This window comes from Notolabrus celidotus, chromosome 18 (assembly GCF_009762535.1).
Source record: "Notolabrus celidotus isolate fNotCel1 chromosome 18, fNotCel1.pri, whole genome shotgun sequence".
NCBI classification, from domain to species: Eukaryota; Metazoa; Chordata; class Actinopteri; order Labriformes; family Labridae; genus Notolabrus; species Notolabrus celidotus.
The window spans coordinates 4023901-4046602 of record NC_048289.1 but is presented as its reverse complement, the minus strand read 5'-3'; the positions used below and the strand labels follow the sequence as shown (position 1 = coordinate 4046602).

At 41.1% G+C, this 22702-nt stretch overlaps 1 protein-coding gene across 2 annotated transcripts in view; it reads left to right on the top strand.

Annotated features, from left to right (window-relative positions):
- Window positions 1–22702, top strand: part of abcc3 (ATP-binding cassette, sub-family C (CFTR/MRP), member 3) — a 98928-nt gene that overhangs the window by 68878 nt on the left and 7348 nt on the right. The window contains exons 19-25 of one of the 2 annotated variants that reach the window (XM_034708698.1): window positions 6193–6373; window positions 6459–6567; window positions 6660–6813; window positions 8429–8636; window positions 9190–9500; window positions 19466–19665; window positions 21294–21420. In XM_034708698.1, coding sequence (XP_034564589.1) covers window positions 6193–6373; window positions 6459–6567; window positions 6660–6813; window positions 8429–8636; window positions 9190–9500; window positions 19466–19665; window positions 21294–21420 — 1290 coding nt within the window. Of the gene's footprint in view, window positions 1–6192; window positions 6374–6458; window positions 6568–6659; window positions 6814–8428; window positions 8637–9189; window positions 9501–14246; window positions 14561–19465; window positions 19666–21293; window positions 21421–22702 lie in introns of both variants that reach the window. The other variant, XM_034708697.1, reaches the window with a different exon arrangement.

The window sequence follows — 22702 nt, the reverse complement described above, 5'->3', positions numbered from 1 at the left end:
CACTGTGAGCTCTTTAAGATACTAAGGTGTCTGACCATTAAGAGCCTTGTATATATCTATATTTATATTATTATATGGAGTACTGTCATTAAGTGGATGTGTCATTTCAAAGTATTTTGTTTAAGCAGCTACATAGCTCATTATATTGAACAGTGGACAGTGACAGATAAGTTCCTTCTCATTTCTAATAGGTGTGAAATAATAGGACTTTAATACCTTTGACCTTATTGCTAAAAATTGTAAACATGATGACACCTGCTCCACCACGTGAAATACCTCAGAATCCAGAGATGTCTTTGCACAGATTATTTAGAGTATGACCCGTTTGGGATTAAATCTGAGTCGCACCACAGCATTGTGAAATGTCATATCAGGTCTGTGGACAGGGACCGCTTTGATATCATCAGAATATGAAGTTAAAATACTTTGAGATAAAACTGAGGCTGTGTTTCGATCGAATGCCACACACGTCTCATTTCACTCATAAAGACGGATGATATGCCAAATACTGAGTCCATATAGATACAAACATATCTGGCCTCTGCATTATATGAGGGAAACTCTGCTTATCATCAATCAGTCTCCATGCATGCTCTGATAAGAACTGACAAAGAGAATCTCTGGATTGTCTGGGTTGTGGTGCAGTGAGCGTGTTAGCATGTTGCCTCATTTCAGAACAGGATGTCATATCTTATCTTTACAAAGAGGAAGCTCGTTCATACGTTTATTACTTGTTTGTTTTCATGGTTTTTATGACACTTTATCAAACTTCTGATAAGAGGCTGGTTGAGTTCCTGTTTCTTGCCTGGAAGGCACACGTCATATTTTACTGAGGCTCAGTGGTGGAGTCCGTCTGCCCCTGGTGAGAAAGTTGGCTGTTTGATTCCCAGCTTGGGGAAGACACTGAACCCTACATTGCTCCTGGTGGCACTGCCAGTGGTGTGTGAATGTGTGAGTGGGTTGAAGCAGACTTATTGGGAGAGTTGATATAGGGGTGGGCGATATGGCCTAAAAATTATATCACAATGTTTTCCATCAAAGCATTAACTTTTTTGTCCACCTGTCACTGATGCTTGTGGATTCCTAAACCTACCAGCTACTCATTATTTTTATCGTCTAATTTTTAAAGCAATAAAATTTTGTAATGACGTGTACTGTAATAAACAATGCGTATAGTATTAAAGTGATAAGTTGAATATTAAAAATAAATATTTAAACTTCTTAATAAAATTCTGACCTGCTCTTTGCTCCTCACAAACAGAAAAAAAATATAAAAAATAAATATTTAAACTTCTTAATAGGGGTGAGCCCGACTGAGGATTTGCTTAGTCGAATCTGATTCATCAGATTTTGCCCATAGTCGACGAATAGTGGAATGTTTGTTGTTTTTCCTTATTGACCCAAAGTCTGCATGATGGTGACCGCATGACAATATTACACATAACCCTTTACAATTAAGAGACTCATAGCTTAAAGTAAAAGGGACAACAGAATATTATAAGTATAAAACTTAGATTTTTTAAATCTATATTGCAAAAACAACGAGGTGATGAAGGAGAGAAAACTCAAATGAGGCCACCATCCGTTAAACATGGAACAACGCTCCACTATAGAATAATGAATCAGGAGATATTTAAACAGTGTTCACACAGAGGAGAGCAGCCCTGCGGAGAGTAGTTTGTCCAACTTAAGACTAAACATTTGTATAATGTTCAAAATCAAACCTGAACCAGCTAAAGGGTTTTTAAATCCCTTAACAGAACCTTTTAAAACAGTCTTTCATCGCGTCTTTGTCCGCTTGAGTCTTTTCAAACTGTACGCAAGGAAAACCATCGTGTGTACGGGCAGAAGTGCGCTCCTTGCTTTGTTGACTGTAAATCCTGTCTTTGAGAATATCCTCTCTGATGGCGTGGAGGTGGATGGGATGCTGTGGATTGTTTTTGAGGCTTCAGACAGCTTTGGGTATCCCTCCTCGTTCTTTTGGCCCCGTACAGTTTTTGTGTGGTCCGGTAATCCTTGATCTCACAGCCCTCTTCATGAAGCTGCTCCTCGTCTTCATCACTATTTTTTAGGATCAACTGAAGTTTTATTTCCTGACATTTTGAGCTGCCATGAACGTAGAAAGATTTAAAGGCCCGCTGAGGTACGTCTGCTCCACAGGTCCCACTAAATGGGAGAGTCCACCTTTAATTACCAGGGGAGATTTAATTACCACTTTAAGGAGATTTAACACTTCAAGAGCTGTTCTCAGAATTACATTAAATAAGTTTATATTTATATCAAAATAGGATAAATGAGACACTATTTTTACGGGAAACAGGAAAATAATGTAAAATTAGACATTGAGCACCCCCATGGTTTGAATGGAATGATCCACGTTTCATATGCAAATATTCGACTATGAGATTGGCGGTCGACTAAGGCTCGTTAGAACGAATCGTCGAATATTCAACTATTTGGGGTCACCCCTACTTCCTAATAAAATTCTGACCTGCTCTTTGCTCCTCACAAACAGATAAAATGTTTATTTTATTTATTAGTTTGAGGCTGTTTAGTGCCTTTATTGCCGCCGTGTTTTCCTGATTTATCTGACAGTAAACATTGACTGAGAGGAGAGAGAATCATTGTACTGTTGTAAAACGATGTTGGTCTGTATGAGGAGTTATCATAGACACACAGGCTGCAGCTGGAAACCTGAATTTCATTGTGTGAACACGTTTATGAACGCATATTCACATGTAGCGCACACATCACCTTTATTTTGAAAGTTTCAGGAGTCGTGTTAAGAGTTTACAGTCGCTCCTTCCACTACTAGTCACAGCCACAGCTTGATTCTGCTTCTTTTAACCATCAATGGTTTAAGACAAGCAAGTCTGTCACAGTTCATAAAAGACACAAGAGCAGAATGAAGGCAAAAAGTAATTTAATAAACAGCAGGCAGAGAAGTGTACAGTCCGTTCCAAAGTTCAAACCCAAAAAGCAGTCCAACCAGGCGGAGGTACAGGGGCGGCAGGCAAAATCCTAAAGGAGGCAAAAAACATAAAGCAGGCTGGGATATGAAGCAGGCAGTAGCACACATGACGATCTGGCAAACAACGTTTGAATTGACTGGCTTAAATACTGTGTAGTGATTATCATCAGGTTGCAGGTGTGTGTGAGCAGGAGAGAGCAGAGGGCGTGGGGCTTGGAGGAGCAGGCTGCTCCAGCAGTGTCCATGACAGAGTCAGTAGAGGTAGAAGTGTTGTAATGGAGATATTAATCCCTGCTGAGCTCGTTCAGCTCATCGCCGATATTACAGCCCCAGTCAGACCCATAGAGAGTCACTGCGAACGAATACACACATAATGCTGCTGTTATCAGCTGACATCAAACTTTGAGAGGAGAGAGGTCGAGTTTACCTGATGACTGAGTCACTGTACAGTCATGGCCAAAAGTTTTGAGAATGACACAAATATTACATTTTCACAAAGTCTGCTGTTTCAGGGTTTTTAGGTGTTTTTGTCAGATGTTTCTATGGTATAATGAAATACAATTAGAAGCATTTCATAAGTATCAAAAGCTTTTATTGAGAATTACACAGAATTCATGCAATAAGTCAATATTTGCAGTGTTGACCCTTCTTTTTCAAGACCTCTGCAATTCTCCCTGGCATGCTGTCAATCAACTTCTGGACCAAATCCTGACTGATGGCAGTCCATTCTTGCATAATCAATGCTTGGAGTTTGTCAGAATTTGTGGGTTTTTGATTGTCCACCCGCCTCTTGAGGATTGACCACAAGTTCTCAATGGGATTAAGATCTGGGGAGTATCCTGGCCAAGGGCCCAAAATCTTAATGTTTTGTTCCCCGAGCCATTTTGTTATGACTTTTGCTTTATGGCAAGGTGCTCCATCATGCTGGAAAAGGCATTCTTCATCACCAAACTGCCCTTGGATGGTTGGGAGAAGTTGCTCTCGGAGGACGTTCTGGTACCATTCTTTATTCATGGCTGTGTTTTTAGGCAAGATTGTGAGAGAGCCCACTCCCTTGACCGAAAAGCAACCCCACACATGAATGGTCTCAGGATGCTTCACTGTTGGCAAGAGACAGGACCGATGGTAGCGCTCACCTCGTCTTCTCCGAACAAGCCTGCCTCCAGATGCCCCAAACAGTCGGAAAGGGGATTCATCAGAGAAAATGACTTTACCCCAGTCCTCAGCAGTCCAGTCCCTGTACCTTCTGCAGAATATCAGTCTGTCCCTGATGTTTTTACTGGAGAGAAGTGGCTTCTTTGCTGCCCTCCTTGACACCAGGCCTTCCTCCAAAAGTCTTCGCCTCACTGTGCGTGCAGATGCACTCACACCTGCCTGCTGCCATTCCTGAGCAAGCTCTGCACTGGTGGTGGCCCGATCCCACAGCTGTAACACCTTCAGGAGACGGTCCTGGCGCTTGCTGGACTTTCTTGGGCGCCCTGGAGCCTGTTTGGCAACAATTGAATCTCTCTCCTTGAAGTTCTTGATAATTGGATAGACGGTTGACTGAGGTGCAATCTTACTCGCTGCTATAAACTTCCCTGTTAGGCCCTTTTTGTGCAATGCAATGATGGCTGCACGTGTTTCCTTGCAGGTAACCATGGCTAACAGATGAGGAACAATGGTGTCATGCACCATCTTCCTTTTAAAGTGTCCAGTCACTCAATCATGACAGATTGATCGCCAGCCTTGTCCTCATCAACACCCACACCTGTGTTAATGTGTGTGACACCTGTGTGTCATTGAAATGATGTTAGCTGGTCCTTTTGTGGCAGGGCTGAAATGCAGTGGAAATGTGTTTTTGGTGATAAAGTTCATTTTCAAGGCAAAGAGAGACTTTGTAATTAATTGCAGTTGAGCTGATCACTCCTAATAACATTCTGGAGTATATGCAAATTGCCATTATAAAAACTGAAACAGCAGACTTTGTGAAAATTAATAGTTGTGTCATTCTCAAAACTTTTGGCCATGACTGTAGACATTAACATCAGCTCTGACACGAGGAGGAGGAGGAGGAGCTCTGTGATCAGCGAGCGAGTTCACTACCAGTCAAAAGTTTGGAAACACCTTCTCATTCAACGTTTTTATTATTATTGTTATTATTATTCGAAACACTGTAGATTACTACCAAAGATCTATTTTAGATTCTGTAAGGTAGCCCTATTTGACTACTGTTGTAATCCAGATTATGGCAAAACCAGATTATTTCATAGTCTTGATGTCTTCAGTATTGTCTTTAATTATTTTCTACAATGTTTACAATAATTAGAATAAATAAAAACCATTGAATGAGAAGGTGTGTCCAAACTTCTGACTGGTAGTGTATGTCAGTTTGGCTCTGCTCTAAAGCATCTTCCTTCATCTAGTCATTAAATCAGTTAAACCGCGATATGATACTTTTTTATCACATGAAAATATACACCGGTATTAACGTTGAATGGTAAGATATGGCACAGCCCTAGTTTGGTATCAGAGCAGAATGAGGCCATGAGCTGGAACAGGCAGGCATTGTGTAACTGTTATGAGGTTATGAGAATTAGATATATTAGAGATCAAAAATGGTGCTGGGTCACACTGACCTGGAACCAGACATGTGTCATTAGTGTCTCTGAGCATGGTGTAAATTGGATGAATGTGACACGTGATGTGAAAGTGCTCTGAGTGGGCAGAGAAAAACTCCAGGAGTATTTACCATTTATTCAACATGTCACTGAAGCTGTGCTGCTTGTGATGAAGGGTGAGCTCACGTTTGTCTGCAGGGTTGCTTGATAATAATAAAAATAACAATCATTTTATTTGTAGAGCACTTTTCAAAAACCAAGTTACAACGTGCTTCACATTGGCAGCAAAAGAAAACAGGCAGTTCATAAAAACACACAGGTCAAGATAAAGAAATAAAATGTATTTTAAAAGACATAAAGATTGTTTTAAAATATATTTTTCAAGAAGGTTAAAATAAAAATAAAATAAATAAATATAAAAAATAAATAAAACAAAATTAATTTAATTCAGATACGATCAGGAAAGTCTCTGAGATAAAAGTATGTTTTCAGAAGAGATTTAAAAGAGCTCACTGACTCAGCAGACCTGATGGCCTGATGTCCTGATGTCCTGATGTCCTGATGTACGTGATGTGATGTAGGTCACTGGATAACAAGGCTTCTCTTAATGCTTGACTCCAGACACGTATTCTGGTGACACATGGCATCAGCTTCCTGCCTCAGGTGGACAACATAATGGTGATGGTGGATGGCAGGGTGTCAGAGATGGGCTCCCACCAGGAGCTGCTCAAGCAGAACGGAGCCTTTGCAGAGTTTCTCAGGAACTACGCCCTGGAGGATGTCATAGAAGACGAGGCCACCGGTAGAGCTTTACTTCTTTATACTACAAAAATACCTTCATTTAGTATTTGATCATTACAAAAGGTCTGTAACTTACTGTTTCACAGAGGATATATTAGAAGAAGAGGAGATGTTTCCTGAGGACGCCCTCAGCAACCACACAGACATGGTGGACAATGAGCCAGTGATAAACGAAGCCAAGAGGAAGTTCATCAGGTAAAGACACATTCAGTGCTTTTTCACTTCACAGCTTCTGTAAATGATATCAGAAAGCCTTTAGATTGCATATTCTTTGTACCCATAAACAGGCAGATCAGCGTGGTCTCAGCAGACGGAGAGAACCCCAGATGCCGCTCAGTGAGAAGGCAACCCTGCAACCAGAGGAAACAGTGCGAGCTGCAAGAGAAGAAGAAAAATGAAGGGGAGAAGCTCATCCAGGCCGAGACCTCAGAAACAGGCAGGGTCAGTCCATCTAAGCCCTGCAGGGGCGGCTGTCTCTTAATAAGAAGGTTCCCTGGGCAAAACACTGAACCCCAATGTGCTACCAGTGACCCAGTGTGAATGGGTATGAGTGGGATGAGTTAATACTGATGTTCCCACTCTGCTGTCAGTGTCTGAATGTGACAACAACAACGATTTAAGCAGATTTTTTAACTTTCCAGTTTCACCACAAGCCTTTCTTTTATTTAAACGCTAAAAAACATCTTTTGAAAGAGTTAAAGGGATATTTCAGTTTTTTCTAATGTCACTAGTAACTGCACTAGCTCGGCCCTGTAATGAGAAACTGCAGGGAGAAACAGCGCGCAAGCTAGGCTGTTTGATCTGCTGCTTCATCTTAATTCCTAAAGGTACAGAGGTTCTGTTGTTACCAAGTCTTACCAAGTCTTGCAGTTTACACACCTGCACCACCAAGTAACTCAGGATCTCTCCTGTTCTCCAGTTTAGCTCAGAAGTTTCTCCTCTCCTCCGTTGCATTGAATCCCTTTTCCTCTGTAAACTGCGGTTCATAACGGCCAAGTTCCACCAGATCCATGTCCGGTCCGTCTCGGATCCGTCACAGCACTGGATCTGATAGGTTTCTATTCTAGTCAATATGTTAACTTCCACGAGATCAGCTCGTTAGGTCCTGGCCGTGTCTCTGATCCAGCTGGTCGGAGTCCTCCGGATCAGATACACAAGACTTCTATTTTTGCTGGATGCTGGAGCACGACGCATCAATCTCAACAGAGCAGATGGAGCGGGACAGGAAGTCAGGTTTCACCAAAACAAAATGAAAACATGCGGTTAATTTTCAGAATAAAACACTCTGTGTTATCACCAGATCCTATTTCACTTAACTACAACAACAAACCGTCATGATGAGCGGAGCCAGGCCTGGAGTCAACAGGTCAGAGGTTTTCAGAGGACCAACATGGATGAGGAGAGGAGGGAAAAACACACGACTCGCATGACTCCAGCTGTCCGGCGGTCCTGCTCCGTGCTGCGTTCTGAAAACACAACCGGTGGGTTTTGATGGATGAGAGAGCATGGAGCCGGACCGCAGTGGATCAGAGACGGACCGGACACGGATCTGGTGGAAGTCCTGTGTAAAGGTGTCAATGTGTGTCAGCAGTAAACGGCATGCCTCTGTCAGAATCCCTCATTATTAAGTTTGGTTGTATTTTTTTCTCTATTTGAAGCCTGCAGAGCTGAACAGCTGATCAGTGAGCTGCAGGCGGAAGAGCACGTCTGTGTTGCGCCAAAAATCACAAATGGAGCGTACACCTAAACTGTGATGAGCGCTCGGGTCGGGCTCTTTCAGAATAAGCTAAATTTCGTGGCAGTATCTGCCACATCTGCTGAATCTGGAGCCTAGCTTGCGTGCTGTTTCTCCTGCAGTTTCTCAATAAAAGGGCGAGCTGAGCAGCGTCGGTTGTGGCTAGTACAAGTACTAGCTCACTCAAACAACCCCACTTCAAAAAGACTGAAATATCCCTTTAAAAAAAGAACTCTTCAGTATTTATATAATAATGTATAATTGTAATCTTAATCCGTGTCCTGAATCTTTAATCTGAGACGCTCTGTCCCTTCTGTCCAGGTGAAATCAAAGGTGTACCTGGAGTACGCTAAGGCTGTGGGACCTCTGCTGTCAGTGTTCATCTGCTTCTTGTACTGCTGTCAGAGCGCCGCAGCCATCGGAGCCAACGTGTGGCTCAGCGAGTGGACCAATGACGCCTCGAGAAATAAAACTCAGGAAAATGTTCATATGAGGGTGGGGGTGTACGCGGCGTTGGGCATTGCACAAGGTAAGAAGCACTGAGATTCACACAACGAGTACTGACTGAACTGTTTGATGAACTCAAATGAAACACCAGACATTTAAAGTGTTTAAACAAACAATGAAACTGAAGTGTTCTTTTCAAAGAGGCTCAAACTGTGTTTAATGTGCTGCCACATCATGGTGCTGAAAACTCTTTTACCTCCATCGTGCTGGATGCCCCTCCACCCACACACTGTTATGTTGCTCTTTGTTTCATTATAACTGGATACATGTGTTAGCTTTGCAGAGAGTCAAAGGTTTCCTCAACAAGCTTCAGGCTCACAGAACTTCAAAACAAAAACATAAAGACCACGTCACATTCACCCTGTTGGGCGGTTGAATGCTCTGAGGTCGTGGAGATGTACCGAAATGTTTAACTTCTGTTTTCTTTTTGGTGTGATCTTCATCCTCCACATCTTTACCTTCAGGGTAAACGCTGTCTGTGTCAACCAAAAGTCCAGTTGCTTTCTCATTTCACATTCAAACCTTCCTCTCCAATATCTTCTTCCCTCCACTCCACCTCCTCTGGTTCCTCCTAGGTGTCCTGGTCATGATCTCTTCCTTCACACTAGCCATGGGGAACATCGGCGCAGCCAAGAAGCTGCATCATGATCTGCTCGACAACAAATTTCACACCCCTCAGTCTTTCTTTGACACCACGCCTATAGGACGCGTCATCAACCGCTTCTCCAAGGACATCTACATCATAGACGAGGCTCTTCCAGCGACCGTGCTCATGTTGCTGGGCACGGTCTTCGTTTCTCTCTCCACCATGATAGTCATTGTCTCCAGCACACCCATCTTTGCTGTTGTCATAGCACCCTTGGCTTTCATATACGTCTTTGTCCAGGTACCAGGATAATGTACTTGGCCTGGATGATGCTTTCTGTTCCTCTTTTCTTTCCAAGTATTTGCCTCCTTTCTCTTCCTGGAATGGCATGCCACATGCATGTTGGCGAAGCAGCTTTTAACCTTCCAGTTTTCGGCTTCTGTTTCTCCGTAGCCTGCGATGTTGTCCATGATGAGCCTTTGCAGTCTGCAGTGATTATCTCCTTTCAACCACCAAATTCACTTTGCTCTCTCCGCAGCTCTTCTTGTCCTGCCTGCAGCCTGCTTCCACAAACACACACACACACACACACACACACACACACACACACACACACACACACACACACACACACACACACACACACACACACACACACACACACACACACACACACACACACACAGCGTGCACACTGTCATGTTGAGCAACACAACTAGCCCCAACGTGTATAAAAATACTGAAAGTGACTGAATATGATTTAAAGTACCTTTAATATGAGGTACAATACCAGTCAAAAGTTTGGACACACCTTCTCATTCAATGTTTTTTTATTTATTTTAATTATTTTCAACATTGTAGATTAATACTGAAGACATCAAAACTATGAAATAATCTGGTTTTGCCATAATCTGGATTACAACAGTAGTCAAATAGGGCTATCCATTGTGTACTAACCCTACCTCTGAACAACACAACTGATGGTCTCAAACACATTAAGAAGGCAAGTCATTCTACAAATGAACTCTTGACAAGGCTCATGTTAATTAGAAACCATTCCAGGAGACCACTTCATGAAGCAGACTGAGAGAATACCAAGAGTGTGCAAAGCTGTCATGAAGGAAAAAGGGGGCTACTTTACAGAATCTAAAATATAAAACAGATTCTGCTTTAACACTTTGTTGTTCATTCAATAATTCCATATATGTTCTTTCATAGTTTTGATGTCTTCAGTATTAATCTACAGTGTTTACAATAATTAACATAAATACAAACCCTTGAATGAGAAGGTGTGTCCAAACTTTTGACTGGTAGTGTACCTGAAGTAAGCCTCTCAGTCTTTAGTGGGTCCCATCCTCCCTCTAGTGGAGGACCATAATTAAAACGGGTCTGCTTGTGCAGATGAGTGTTTTCATCTGTGTTAGGGATTACTCAAGTGTTCATAAAGTAGGTCATGGCCCTGTCTCACCTTTAGCCAGCGTTTTCCTGACGTATCAAAGGGCCTCGAAAAAAACATCAGTGTATGTCAGTGTTTTAAAGTTTTGGGCGTATACATATCATATTCATAACTTATGTCAAACTATAGCCCACTCGTGTGTGCGGCAGCGTAATAACACAGACTAAGTGTATAAAAAGTCTGCCGCTCATTAATGACGATGTCTACGTTCTGAAATGAGATGCTCTTCATTGGTGATAAAAAAGGTGTGTGTTATTAAAAACTCTGCAGTCTCTCTTTATAAGAACATGATGAGCCGTGGAGAGTGTCAGAGGAGTGAAACCAGCAGGAACACAGCCTCTGCTCTTTACAACAAGTTACACTTATTGACTGCAGTGCTTTCAAAAACGTCACATTTTGAACTTCATTGAATTCAACAACAGCAGCTTTATCGTTGAACACCAGCAGACTCTGACATGCTGGCTTCAGCTTCTGTTTCAGAGGCTCTGCTGTTTGACACTGAGTGAGGGCTCCAAGGCTTCACACACTCACACACACACAGACACACAGCTATACGTGTGTGAATGTGTGTCAACGTGTCCATACGCTGAATACTTGTCGTACTACGACGTATACCAGCGTGCTTCAGCGTGCTCTTAACTTATACAAAACTTACGCCAATTTTTTTATACATCGGCATACGATGGCTAAATCGTCAAGGTGTGACAGGGCCTTAACAAGCATGTTATTGAATAATTAAAGAAAAACAGAGTACATTTTTTACATTAGCTTTAATACTATGAGTACAGAAAATACTTAAAACCATATTCAGCTTTTAGCTGCAGCCGCCTCTCTATGGTCAAAAAGATTTATAATACAATAAACTTCAATTTATCAATTTACTCACCAGAAGCAAAACTCTGATGTACCTAAGGTGCACTTCCATAAAAACGCAGATTCAGGTGAGGATTGCACTGATTACATCCTCCTGATAGGTATCGGCCATGATGTGACAAATCCACATTAAAAACAGTTTCCTAAATGTTGTGATGCGACTATGCTCGTTCGGGTCAGACTTTGTTCTTGCTGTATGTTAATGCTGACTCTAACAAATCAGAGATCTTAAATTCAGGAGCAAAGAGAACTGGTCATAGGATGAAAAAGGATGGATTGGTGTTCCACTGATAAGAAGGGATATACTGTGACTTCTGCGTGAGTCATTCCCAAGCAACAACACTTCAAAAGCAGTGTCGCTTTTGTTGGTTGACTTTGAATGATGAGACCACGTGTCCCTCATAGTGAACTTGAAATGTACCGCCTGATTTGTACTGACTCTGCTAGCAAATGAGAAATGTTCAATCTCCTCTTTTCTGTGAACCATCTCCCCACATGAGTGCACTACAACAGGGCTGATGGGTTAGCAAGGCCAGAGTTCAAATCACACACAATGCCCTCCAAAGCTATATTCAGATCATCTATAAAAGCAAATGTATTCATTATTTTCATACTTCATTTCAAAAGAAATAAACATCCTGAGCTGCAAACTTTAGAAATGACATGTCTATGATCTGACATTAGTAATGCCTCTGAATGAAGCTGTGCAGTCACTGTGTAGCAGCAGGATGCATAGCTCTGTGTTTTTACACTGCTCTGGTAGCTGTAAACAATTTGGATATATCTCCTAACATCTGGAACGAGTTGAGATCTAATATGAACTCACATGTGCACATTGTCCAGTTCATCAGACTTCTAAATACCATGTGGTAGCCTGTGCTTTGGGTCCATTTTGTGTTGTCTGCTGCGTGTCCTCATGCCTTTGACATTAGAGGTAAGAGAGCAACTCTACTTATCTTTAACGGCTAGCATCAAGCTCTCTTTAGCCGCTTTACAGCTTGGCTTCAGCTGCTGGATGTTACTGGTTGTGTTTATTGTGTTCTGAGGTGAGCCACAGTTGTTGCTTTTTTTACACAGTGCCCTGCACTGTGCCAGCAGCAGGTTGGATGAGCCTGGCTGGTGAGCTATGAAGTTACTTTTGGAGCTTTTTACTGTTATAGATAGGACAGCTGAAGAGAGACAGGAAATGCAGGGAGTAGAGAGAGGGGGAAGACATGCAGGAAATGGCCATGGCCATGAGTTGAACCAGCGACCGCTGCAACGAGAACTGAATCCTTAGTATATGGGGCGGACATTTAAACCTCGAGGCCAACAGCACCCCCATGTGTTTTCTTTATGTGTAGTCTTTACGTCTGTCAGGTTCTGGTTCATTGTAGCCAGGTCCTCAGTTTTTCTGTTGTGAGTCACACTTCCTGTGGTAATTACTGAATCAAGGATTCTACTCCTCCTCTCCTCATCCATGTTGTCTTTCTGGTCCTCTGAAAACCTCTGACCTGTTGACTCCAGGCCTGGCTCCGCTCATCATGACGGTTTGTTGTTGTAGTTAAGTGAAATACGATCTGGTGATAACACAGAGTGTTTTATTCTGCTCTTGTGACCACGAGCAGGCATTCTGACGTGTAACACCAGTTGTGTTTTATACCCACTACACTCCTGTACGAGGTCGTTGAAGCCTCTGAGTGAAGTCCAGGGACTCTGGAAATGTCTTAATTCTGAATTGGCCTCCTGTGAAACTATACAGTGCCCAGGCAGACAGAGCTCTGAGGCTGATGGCATCACTCATGGCAGGCTGCCCCCTCAGACAGTGTAAATGATTTGCTTTTTCCTCAACACAGACCAGGACCCCTTGTTAGTTGATGTTCTCACCAACACCTTGCCAAGGTATCATCTTCCTCTAACCCCCCTGATAGCTCACATGCTTCCGAGAGTGAGTTTTGCTACATCACAGGGTGATTGTAGTGTCCACCGGGGGTGTAGTTCTCCATGATCCTCAGAGTGTTGGACTTGGACCTGTGCACCCTCCTATAAGGATGGACTTTGTCTCATGGCCTCCTTCACTTCTGTGTAGAGTGATTTAGGGGATCTCTGGATAGCTCAAAGCCACTTTAAAGCCACCTTAAACCTGCACTTTGAGACCTTGTTAGGGTTTCTTCTACACAAAGTGTATGGAAACTACAGGGCTGTGATTTCTTCATGGTGTGGGGACGTTCATTTGGCAGCTGTGTCTGCAAACTATGGCGTCAGTGATGGAAATTCAGGAGGTGCAGAATGGAGTCTTGTGTCCATTTCAGGCCTGGTGGCTTAAAACAGGCTGGGGTATTATTGAAGTATCCAGTCCTGCTGCTCTGTTTGAAATTAGAGTCTAAGGCGAGGTTAGGCTACCATGTGGTATTTCATTCTGGGACACACAAGCCTACAAGTCATGGAAGTGTCTATTCTTATATGCTATCTGGATCTGTTAGCATGAGCAGACGTATCCACTTTGTTTTCTTCCACCTGCAGGAGTCCAGACATATATAAAACAAGGGTATCATAGCATGACACACACGCATACACACACACACACACACACAGAGTACAAACTTACACAGTCTTGAGTCTTGTTTTCAGTCTCAATAGGAGGTCTTGACTTTTTGACAGCTTAGCCTCCAGGAATGGCTCCTCATCAGTTTACCACAGGTGTTGTTGATCCCTGCCTTCCGTTCATCTTCTCACAGGTGCGCTGTTGTTGGTAAACTGCCTGTTGTGCCGGGGCTACAGTATGCTGCGGGCAGCCAAGCTCATGCACCGCAACATGCTCCAGGGGGTCCTGCGAGCTCCGCAGACCTTCTTCGAGAGCACCCCCACTGGGCGGTTACTAAACCGCTTCAGCAAAGACGTGGATGCTATAGACTCCCACATCCCAGACAATATTGACATATGGATGCGCACTTTCTGGTACACACTGAATGTGCTGCTCATATGCTCTGCCCTCACCCCAATGTTCCTCTTAGTCATAGCCCCATTAATGGTGTTCTATTGGTGGGTTCAGGTAAATAGGAAACAAGTCTGCTAACTCATTAATACAACATGCATGTCTGCGAGTGTTGAGTGTGTGTGCTGGTAGACTGTTGCATGTGGTTGGAGTGTTGATCACTGCTGCTCTAGTGCTGTAGCTGCAGTGTAGTTTGGTCTCTGCTAGTCTGTAGTTGTAGCAGGCCGAGGCTTTAGCAGCTCAGTGGTTGATCTGTAGTTTCAGAATGGAAGCTGTAGTCAGCAGCACCTCTGTTTCAGTCTGCTACACCGATAATCTTGAAGATTAAAGATGGAAACAAAGAGTGACACGTTTAAATCTTATTATTCTAGTGACATCGGTCCTCAGAGGCAGGGCTGCTCTGCAAGCAGAATGAATCTCTCTAGTAACACTGCTGCGTTCACACTTGGTGTCTACTTACTGAAAGAAGCTGTTAACCACATAGATGAGGACCAGCTCTTAAGGCCATCTAGCTCTCTGCTAAGGATCCTCTCTGAGACCCAGTAGGGAACCTCTGTTCCAATCAGGCTAGCAGACAGACTAGAATCCATCTGCTGCAGGTGACTGGGATTCATTCTGCCACAGGTGCAGCTCTGCCTCACAGCAGCTATTAATGAAAGTCATCGTAGTGTTCTTCATCGTACTGATTTCTCTTTAATGATAGTGTTAGTGTGATGAATCACAAACAATACGCATGATTTTTTAGCAGTAGCTACTTATTTGCATGATCAGGAATAACGCAGACTAGCTTTCAGACCGACAGGTTGTGGTTCTTCTTTGGGTTCTTCTCATGTTGTTTTGAGTTAAGAGCTTGGGTGACTGTAAGTGGTCATATGCAACCCCTTTATTAAAGGTTGGGACCCTGAAAAAATGGAGACACAATGCAGTGATTTGCTAAACATTGAAACCCTGTACTTTATTTTAAAAAAAAACATATCAAATATTGAAAACTATAAATGTTATTTTTTGGTTATGTATATGCCTGTGTAGAAAGTGATGCCACTGTAATAGATCACCACCTATTCTATTTTTTTATTTTCTTTTTTTTTTTTTTTTTTCTTTTTGTAAGAGGTGGAGGTTAATGGTAAAGCAAACATAAAAAATGTGAAACTCAACTAAAATGAATAATACAGAATTACATTATATAAATGACTATAATCATCACCATAATCCCTTAATACAATTAGCAAATAATAACAATTAAATATAAGAATAATGATGATAATATAGTTAATAGTTGCCATATTTTATTATATTTTTACTTTATTTTATTTTATTTTATTTTATTATATTTTACCCTTGTCATTGCTAATATTATTGTTATTATATTTTTTAACTATGTTAGTACATTGTTGTATTCCCCTGTCCCGTGTGTAAGCTGCTGTATCAAAAGAATTTCCCCCAACGGGGGACAAATAAAGTATATCTTATCTTATCTTATCTTAATAATAAAAAATAATAATACTGTTAAAGAAATAAAGTCCATTAAAATAAATAAATAAATACATCAAATAAATTGCTCTAATCATCACCATAATCCAATAAAAAATAAAAGGTTATAACAAAATAATAATAATAATAATAATAATAATAATAATAATAATAATAATAATAATAATAATAATAATAATAATGTTAAAAAATAAAGTCAATCAAAATAAAGAAATACATCAAATAAATTACTATTATCATCACCATAATCCCTTAAAAATAATAATAAAATATAACAGCAATAACAATAACAACAACAACAACAAATAATTAATCATTAATAATAAATAATAATAATAATGTAAAGAAAAAATCTCCACCTCTTTTTACAACACTGTCAGCATTTGGGACTCAGGAGACCAGTTGTTTTCATTTTGCACACTAGACATTTTCCCTTTCAGCTGCTCAACAGTTCAGAGTCTCCTTTACGTAATGCTCAAAACATTATTAGTGAATGATTAGTCAGGACTGCAGTTAGGGCTTTGTTACTGCAGAGCCATGCAGATATAATGCTTGCAGAATGTTATTTGGCATTATCTTGCTGAAATAAAAAAGGCCTTTACTGATAAAGATGCTCTCTCATTGGAATCAGCTGTGGCTCTAAAACGTAAACATCAGTCAGCATTGATAGTACCTCCACATAAACATAGGTTACCCATGTGCAGTAATGCTGGCTTTAGAACTGTGTGTTGATAATAAACTGGATTGTCCTTCCTCTCTTAAGTCCAGAGGACAGTTCACCTCAGTTCATCTTAACCGGGCTCAGAGAAGACAGCAGCAGCATCTCTGGATCTGGTTTATATTTGATTTCCTCTTTGAATTTGTAGATTCAGAGACTAACTGCGTTTACAGACTTGTGCTCCTGGGTCCATGCAGTGATTTCCACCACAGTCATCCAGAGTTTGTTTTTGGCCTCGTCTCTTGCATGGGTGTATCATTTTTGAAAATTATCATCACATTTGACAGCTTTTCTGTCTTCTATTAATATTAAATATGGGTTTTCAATGTTTGGAAAATCACGTGTTCCTGATACATTCTAGTTTTGGTTTTGGAAACAGGATTGTATTTATTTTTAAGTGTTTACTGGCTATTAAAACACTCCTGCACCAGACCTCCAGATGGCACAGTTTAGCATTTTACTGCCGTAACATCTGATAAAGCTGCACTCCACCAACTCCAGTCTGGAGGAATGTAAGCTTGTGAAAACAGCCCCAACTAAATTTGGAAAACAAACAAAAAACTGATGACAACACTGATAATGAAGGATTTAGAACTTGACACATACGAGAAAATATGAGTCTAAAAGCTCAGCCTGAACCTCTGTTTGTACTCTTAAGAGAGGAGCTCTGGTCAGAGATCATACATCAGATAGTAGATACTTGTAGTCGAGCAAACAGTTGTTAAATTTAACAACACAACACTTAATCAAACAATCATTTCACATGTTTATAATATAAAATGCCGACAATAAAAGTGACAATCAAATAACATAAAAACAACGATCACTTGGTGCTGATTTGTCCCCATGTGAAGAGGCTGTTGCCCTCAAGCGAGCTGCCTGGGTTTGTTTCTAAGCCCCAAAAATATCACTTTCAAAAAACAACTTTCATGACTGACAAAAGAGCAAACCAAATAAAGCAAACATAGCTCAAACACTTTAACTCTTGCTCCCTCTGAAGCGTTCGGGGGTCTCGTTGAGCTTGGACAGTTTTGAGTTTCTCTGTTTTAGCCTGGATGATGAAAAAAAAGAGAAACTCCTGCTCATTTCCTCGAGCATTTCATAAACATACTTTAACTTACAAGTATGTTAGAGACCATGAACAAAGAAGGATGGATCAACATCATCAGGATTGATCAATCACAAACTGATAACTGCACGGATAGTGTTCAAAGTGAATCGTATTAATGGGGCGTCTATCATCTGTGTGCTCACCCTCAATCTCAGACCTAACCACTCAAATCAGCTGACTGACACCAGCTCATGTTATTCCTGTCTCTGTCATGGCGTCTCTACTGCATGGCCTTTGTCTTTGCTCTATCATCTGTCTTTAATCTTTCCTTCAGAGGGGCTCGTCTTAAATGTTGACACTAAGCAAACACTCACAACATCACTATGAAGACACTGATGCAAACTGGGCTTTAAAGGTGCAGTGTGTAGTTTTCAGGGGTGAGCAGACCTCATAGAAATCTGATATAGTGAGTTTGTATTGCTAGAAGTTTTTAATCGATCAATCTTTATTTACATAGGTCCGAATAGAACTCAGTCTGATCTCACCTTAATCCACCATGAGCAGAGCACTTTGCAGCATTTAGCAAGTTACAGTGGCAAGGACAAACTTCCTTTAACAGGCAGAAACCTCCAGCAGGACCAGACTCATGTTAGACACACATCTGCTGAGACCGTGTTGGAGAGAGGGATAGAGGGAGATGAAGAGAGAGAGAGAGAGAGATGATAGTGGTGAGATGGATAGTAGTAGTTGTAGCAGCTGGAGTCTGGCACATCCACAGCAGCAGAGATCCAGAGGAACCTACGAGACAAGGGAGCTCAGGGACTCCAGAAAGGTCTATGGTTAGTAACTTTAATGGGACAGGGAGAGTTAAAGTAAGTGATGGAGGGTGAGAAAGGATCATAGTGTTTCAGTTCCCCTGGCAGTCTTAGCCTATAGCAGCATAACTAAGAGCTGGTCCAAGCCTGATCCAGCTCTAACTATAAGCTTTATCAAAAAGGAAAGTTTGAAGCCTACTCTTAAAAGTAGAGAGGGTGTCTGCCTCCCGGACCCTGACTGAGAGATGATTCCAAAATGAGAGGTGCCTGATAACTGAAGGCTCTACCTCCCATACTACTTTTAGAGACTTTAGGTACGATGTTATGTTAAAAACTTGACAAACGGAGGATCATATTTCACCTTCTTGTCCTTGTAGGCCACCATGGGAGCAGGGGAGCGTTTCAGTCTAGAAGCCGACTGTTAAATATTCCTGTTTCTGCGCACTGTACCTTTAAATAAGTCAATTGTTAATGCAAAACAAAGTGTGATTAAAAACAAAACACCTGCAGGTTCCCTCCCCTTCTTTTGACCCCCAGTAATGATACTGTCATTAATGATGTGACGGGTGATTTACCATGTAACATGCAGCCTGCTGTGTGAGACAGCTCTGAGGTAAATGCAGGAGAGCTGATTTACATGCAGACTTTGAACTCACCTCCTCTGAGGGGCTTATGTAAGATTAGCTGGCATTCTATCAAACCTGCAAAATTGACTATCAAATGAGCGCTGTAGGTGTTTTGTTCACACAGGCTTTCTCTGCGTGCGAGTGTATGAGTGTGTGTGGGCTCATCTGTGTTCATCATTATTGTTTTTTAAATATGTGAGTATCTGTGATGACTTGTTCACTTGTAATGTTGTGTTTGTTTCTCTCCCCCCGACCCTGTAGAGATTTTATGTTGCCACGTCTCGGCAGCTAAAGCGTCTGGAGTCAGTCAGCCGCTCTCCCATATACTCCCATTTCTCTGAGACCATCACTGGCTCTAGTGTAATCCGAGCCTATGGCAGACACTCTGCCTTTGTTCTGATGAGTGATATAAAAGTGGATGAGAACCAAAAGAGTTACTACCCTGGTATAGTGTCCAACAGGTAAGTCTCCTGTTTCAGCACAGAAGAACAGCAGCTGTGCTGCAGTATTGTTGAAAGTCTTTGTGTCGTCTTTTATCCTTCTGTGCACAGCCACTGGTGGGACACATCAGGCCTCTCCATAGATACACCTTGACTTAATCATAGATACGGACTGATTACTGAGTCCCATTCTTCGTTAGAGAAAGTTTTAGACCAGCTCTCAGCAGCTGGTTTTATAAAGCTAAAGATGATGATGATGGTGGTGGAATCACAGCTGAGGGGAATCCAAGTAGAGTCCCCATCACCTGAGTATAAATAAAGATGGCTCCCTTTGTGAATCCACTCTGACCGTGTAAGAGCTTTTGGATGTGATCACTGCAGGTGTCTACTAAACTCACCTGCGTCCCATCCCAAAATAACTTTAACAAACATCTTGGACCCTGAGGTCGAGTCTCTTTAGAGGCTGACACTTCCATTAGCTTACACAACAGTCTAAAGTATCTTTAGCCTCTCACTTACTCTCTGGGCTTGTCCCTGTCTTCTCCTCAGAGGCTCTTTTTACAAAACAAACATGTTGCAGTGATCTTACTCACATTCACTATGAAATATTTAAAACCACAGCTCATGATTGGTAGAACCTCTTTGGCATCCTGACAGGTATTCCTAGTGAACAAGATGGCATGAGAACATGTATGCAGGTGAACATATGTGCCAGCTCTTACTCCAAACTGAATCAATTGTTCGGGTCTTATACCAAAAAAATAAACCTTGAAACCCAAAACAAATTAAGTCCTAGTCCTCCTCTAAATCTCAGCCTATTTAAAGCCACTCCTTCAGTCTGAGTTAGGTCACCAGTCCTGAGAATCCTGATTTGAGTCCTGGACTAGTTTACTACAACACTGGCAACAACACTCTGAAATCATTAAAATGATCCAAATAAAGCATGTTTTTTTATTTCTGTTTATTTTTTTTTATTTTGTGTTCTTTTATTTCCTTTCCTTTTATTTTATATTTATTTATTTTATATAATTTTGTTTTATTTTATTTTAATTTTTTGTAATTATTTTTTTTTTTGTATGTATGTATGTTATTTGTTTTGTTTTATTGAATTCAGTTTAATTTAATTTAATTTTTTTTTTCTTAATATTTTTTTGTTTTGTTTTATTTTGTTTAATTTAATTTAATTTAGTTTTTAATTGCATTTATTTTGTATTTTATTGATTTAGTTTGTTTCGTCATTGTCGCATGGCGGCACAGAAACAGGGATGATCTCTTCCTCTTTCCTCACGTCCTTTATGAATATCTATGACGTCTTGACGATTTCAAACTATGGTGTGGTATTAAACTGAAGTCTTCATGATGAAGCTTCTGTCCATGCTGCTGCCGTGCGGTATGAGTACTGTGAGACTAGTGGCTGAGCACTGAAGGGCAAAGTCACATAAGAACTCAAAGCAGGTGGAGAGTGGAGCACAGCTGTTGCTGCGGGCACTTTTCAGTCAGTCATCAAAGCTCAGCTGTGACATCATTAAGTGTACACCATGCCTGACGTTATTTGACTTAATGCTGATGTCTTCTGTAGTTGTTGAAACATAAAGAGTTCATGTGCTCAGCGTTCAGTCTGAGCTCTTCTAACTGTAACTGTCGTGCAGGTGGCTCGGTGTGCGGATCGAGTTCATCGGGAACTGCATCGTGTTGTTTGCTGCTTTGTTTGCTGTGACGGGAAAGGAGCGACTGAACCCCGGTCTTGTGGGTCTGTCAGTGTCCTACGCTCTACAGGTACACACATAAACACTGATACCTCATGTAGCATTTTCCTTTTTACACAACAACATTATGCTGCAGCTGAGGCTAGCTCTGTTTTCAGTTCCTGCCAGGATGGTAAAATGTGGCTGATATATCTTTTCTGCTGTATTTATAGGTTATCTGTTTTGTCTTGTATTTTTAAATTGGTTGCATTAAGTCACAGAACAAGGTCCCTGTAACAACTAATTCTCATCTCATTTTAATATCTATAGCACCTTTCATACATTCAAGCATGAAGCCCAAATAGCTTCACAAAGAACAGAGAGACAGAAAACAAGAGCAATATTTAAAAGTGTAAAGGAAAGGGATAAATAATACTTGAAGATAAAAATCATGACGATCCAATGAAATAAAATCAGAGAAGTATCAGAAAAATCAAATAAAAACAAAATAAAATCATGACAATCAAATCAATACAAATAAAGCACAAACAGATGACTTGTGAACCCATATCTCCTCCCAAATGTCATCTGAGATCATCTCTCCTAACTCTGTCTCCAAAATGGTTGTAAGGGCACCGAGAGCACCTGAACCGAGATTATAAATGTTTGAATAGATTGTAGAAATCACCCCCTTCAGTGATGGGAGGGGTTCCAAGGAGATATCAAGTGATGAGACATTAGGGAGGGGAGGGAAGTTTGGGAATGAGTTGTGGACAAAGTTACGTCTTCAAAGTTGAAGCAAACCATGTACACATAGCGTACCTCTAAAACTATTTGAATAGTTAATCCTTCACTGTAAACTAAATATAGTCTTTAGCTCTGATCTATTTTAACCTGTATCCAGTACTTCAGCTAATTACCAGTGATGGGTAGAGTAAACTGAAACAGTACTCAAGTAAAAGTATTGTTACTTTACAATGATGATGACTCAAGTAGGAGTAGGGGCACTGAATGAAATAAGTACTTACTAGTAAGAGTAAATAAGCACCTCAGGAAAAACTACTCAAGTAGATATTGCACCATATATAAAATTGTATTGTATTGAAAAAGCTAATAACAATTTGAAGAGCACACCACCTTTAATAAAGTTACATAACCAGGAAGAGGCCAAAATGAATGTTGTTAGGTGTGGTTTACTTTCAAACATTAAAGGTGACATATCATGCAAAATCGACTTTTTAATGGTTCTCTACCTGAAATATGTTTCCCTGGCATGTCTACAAACCCCCCGAGAATGAAAAAAATCCATTCTGCCCCTGTTCTGATTTCTCCACCTTTCTGTAAATGTGTGTGAAACGAGCCGTTTCAGACTT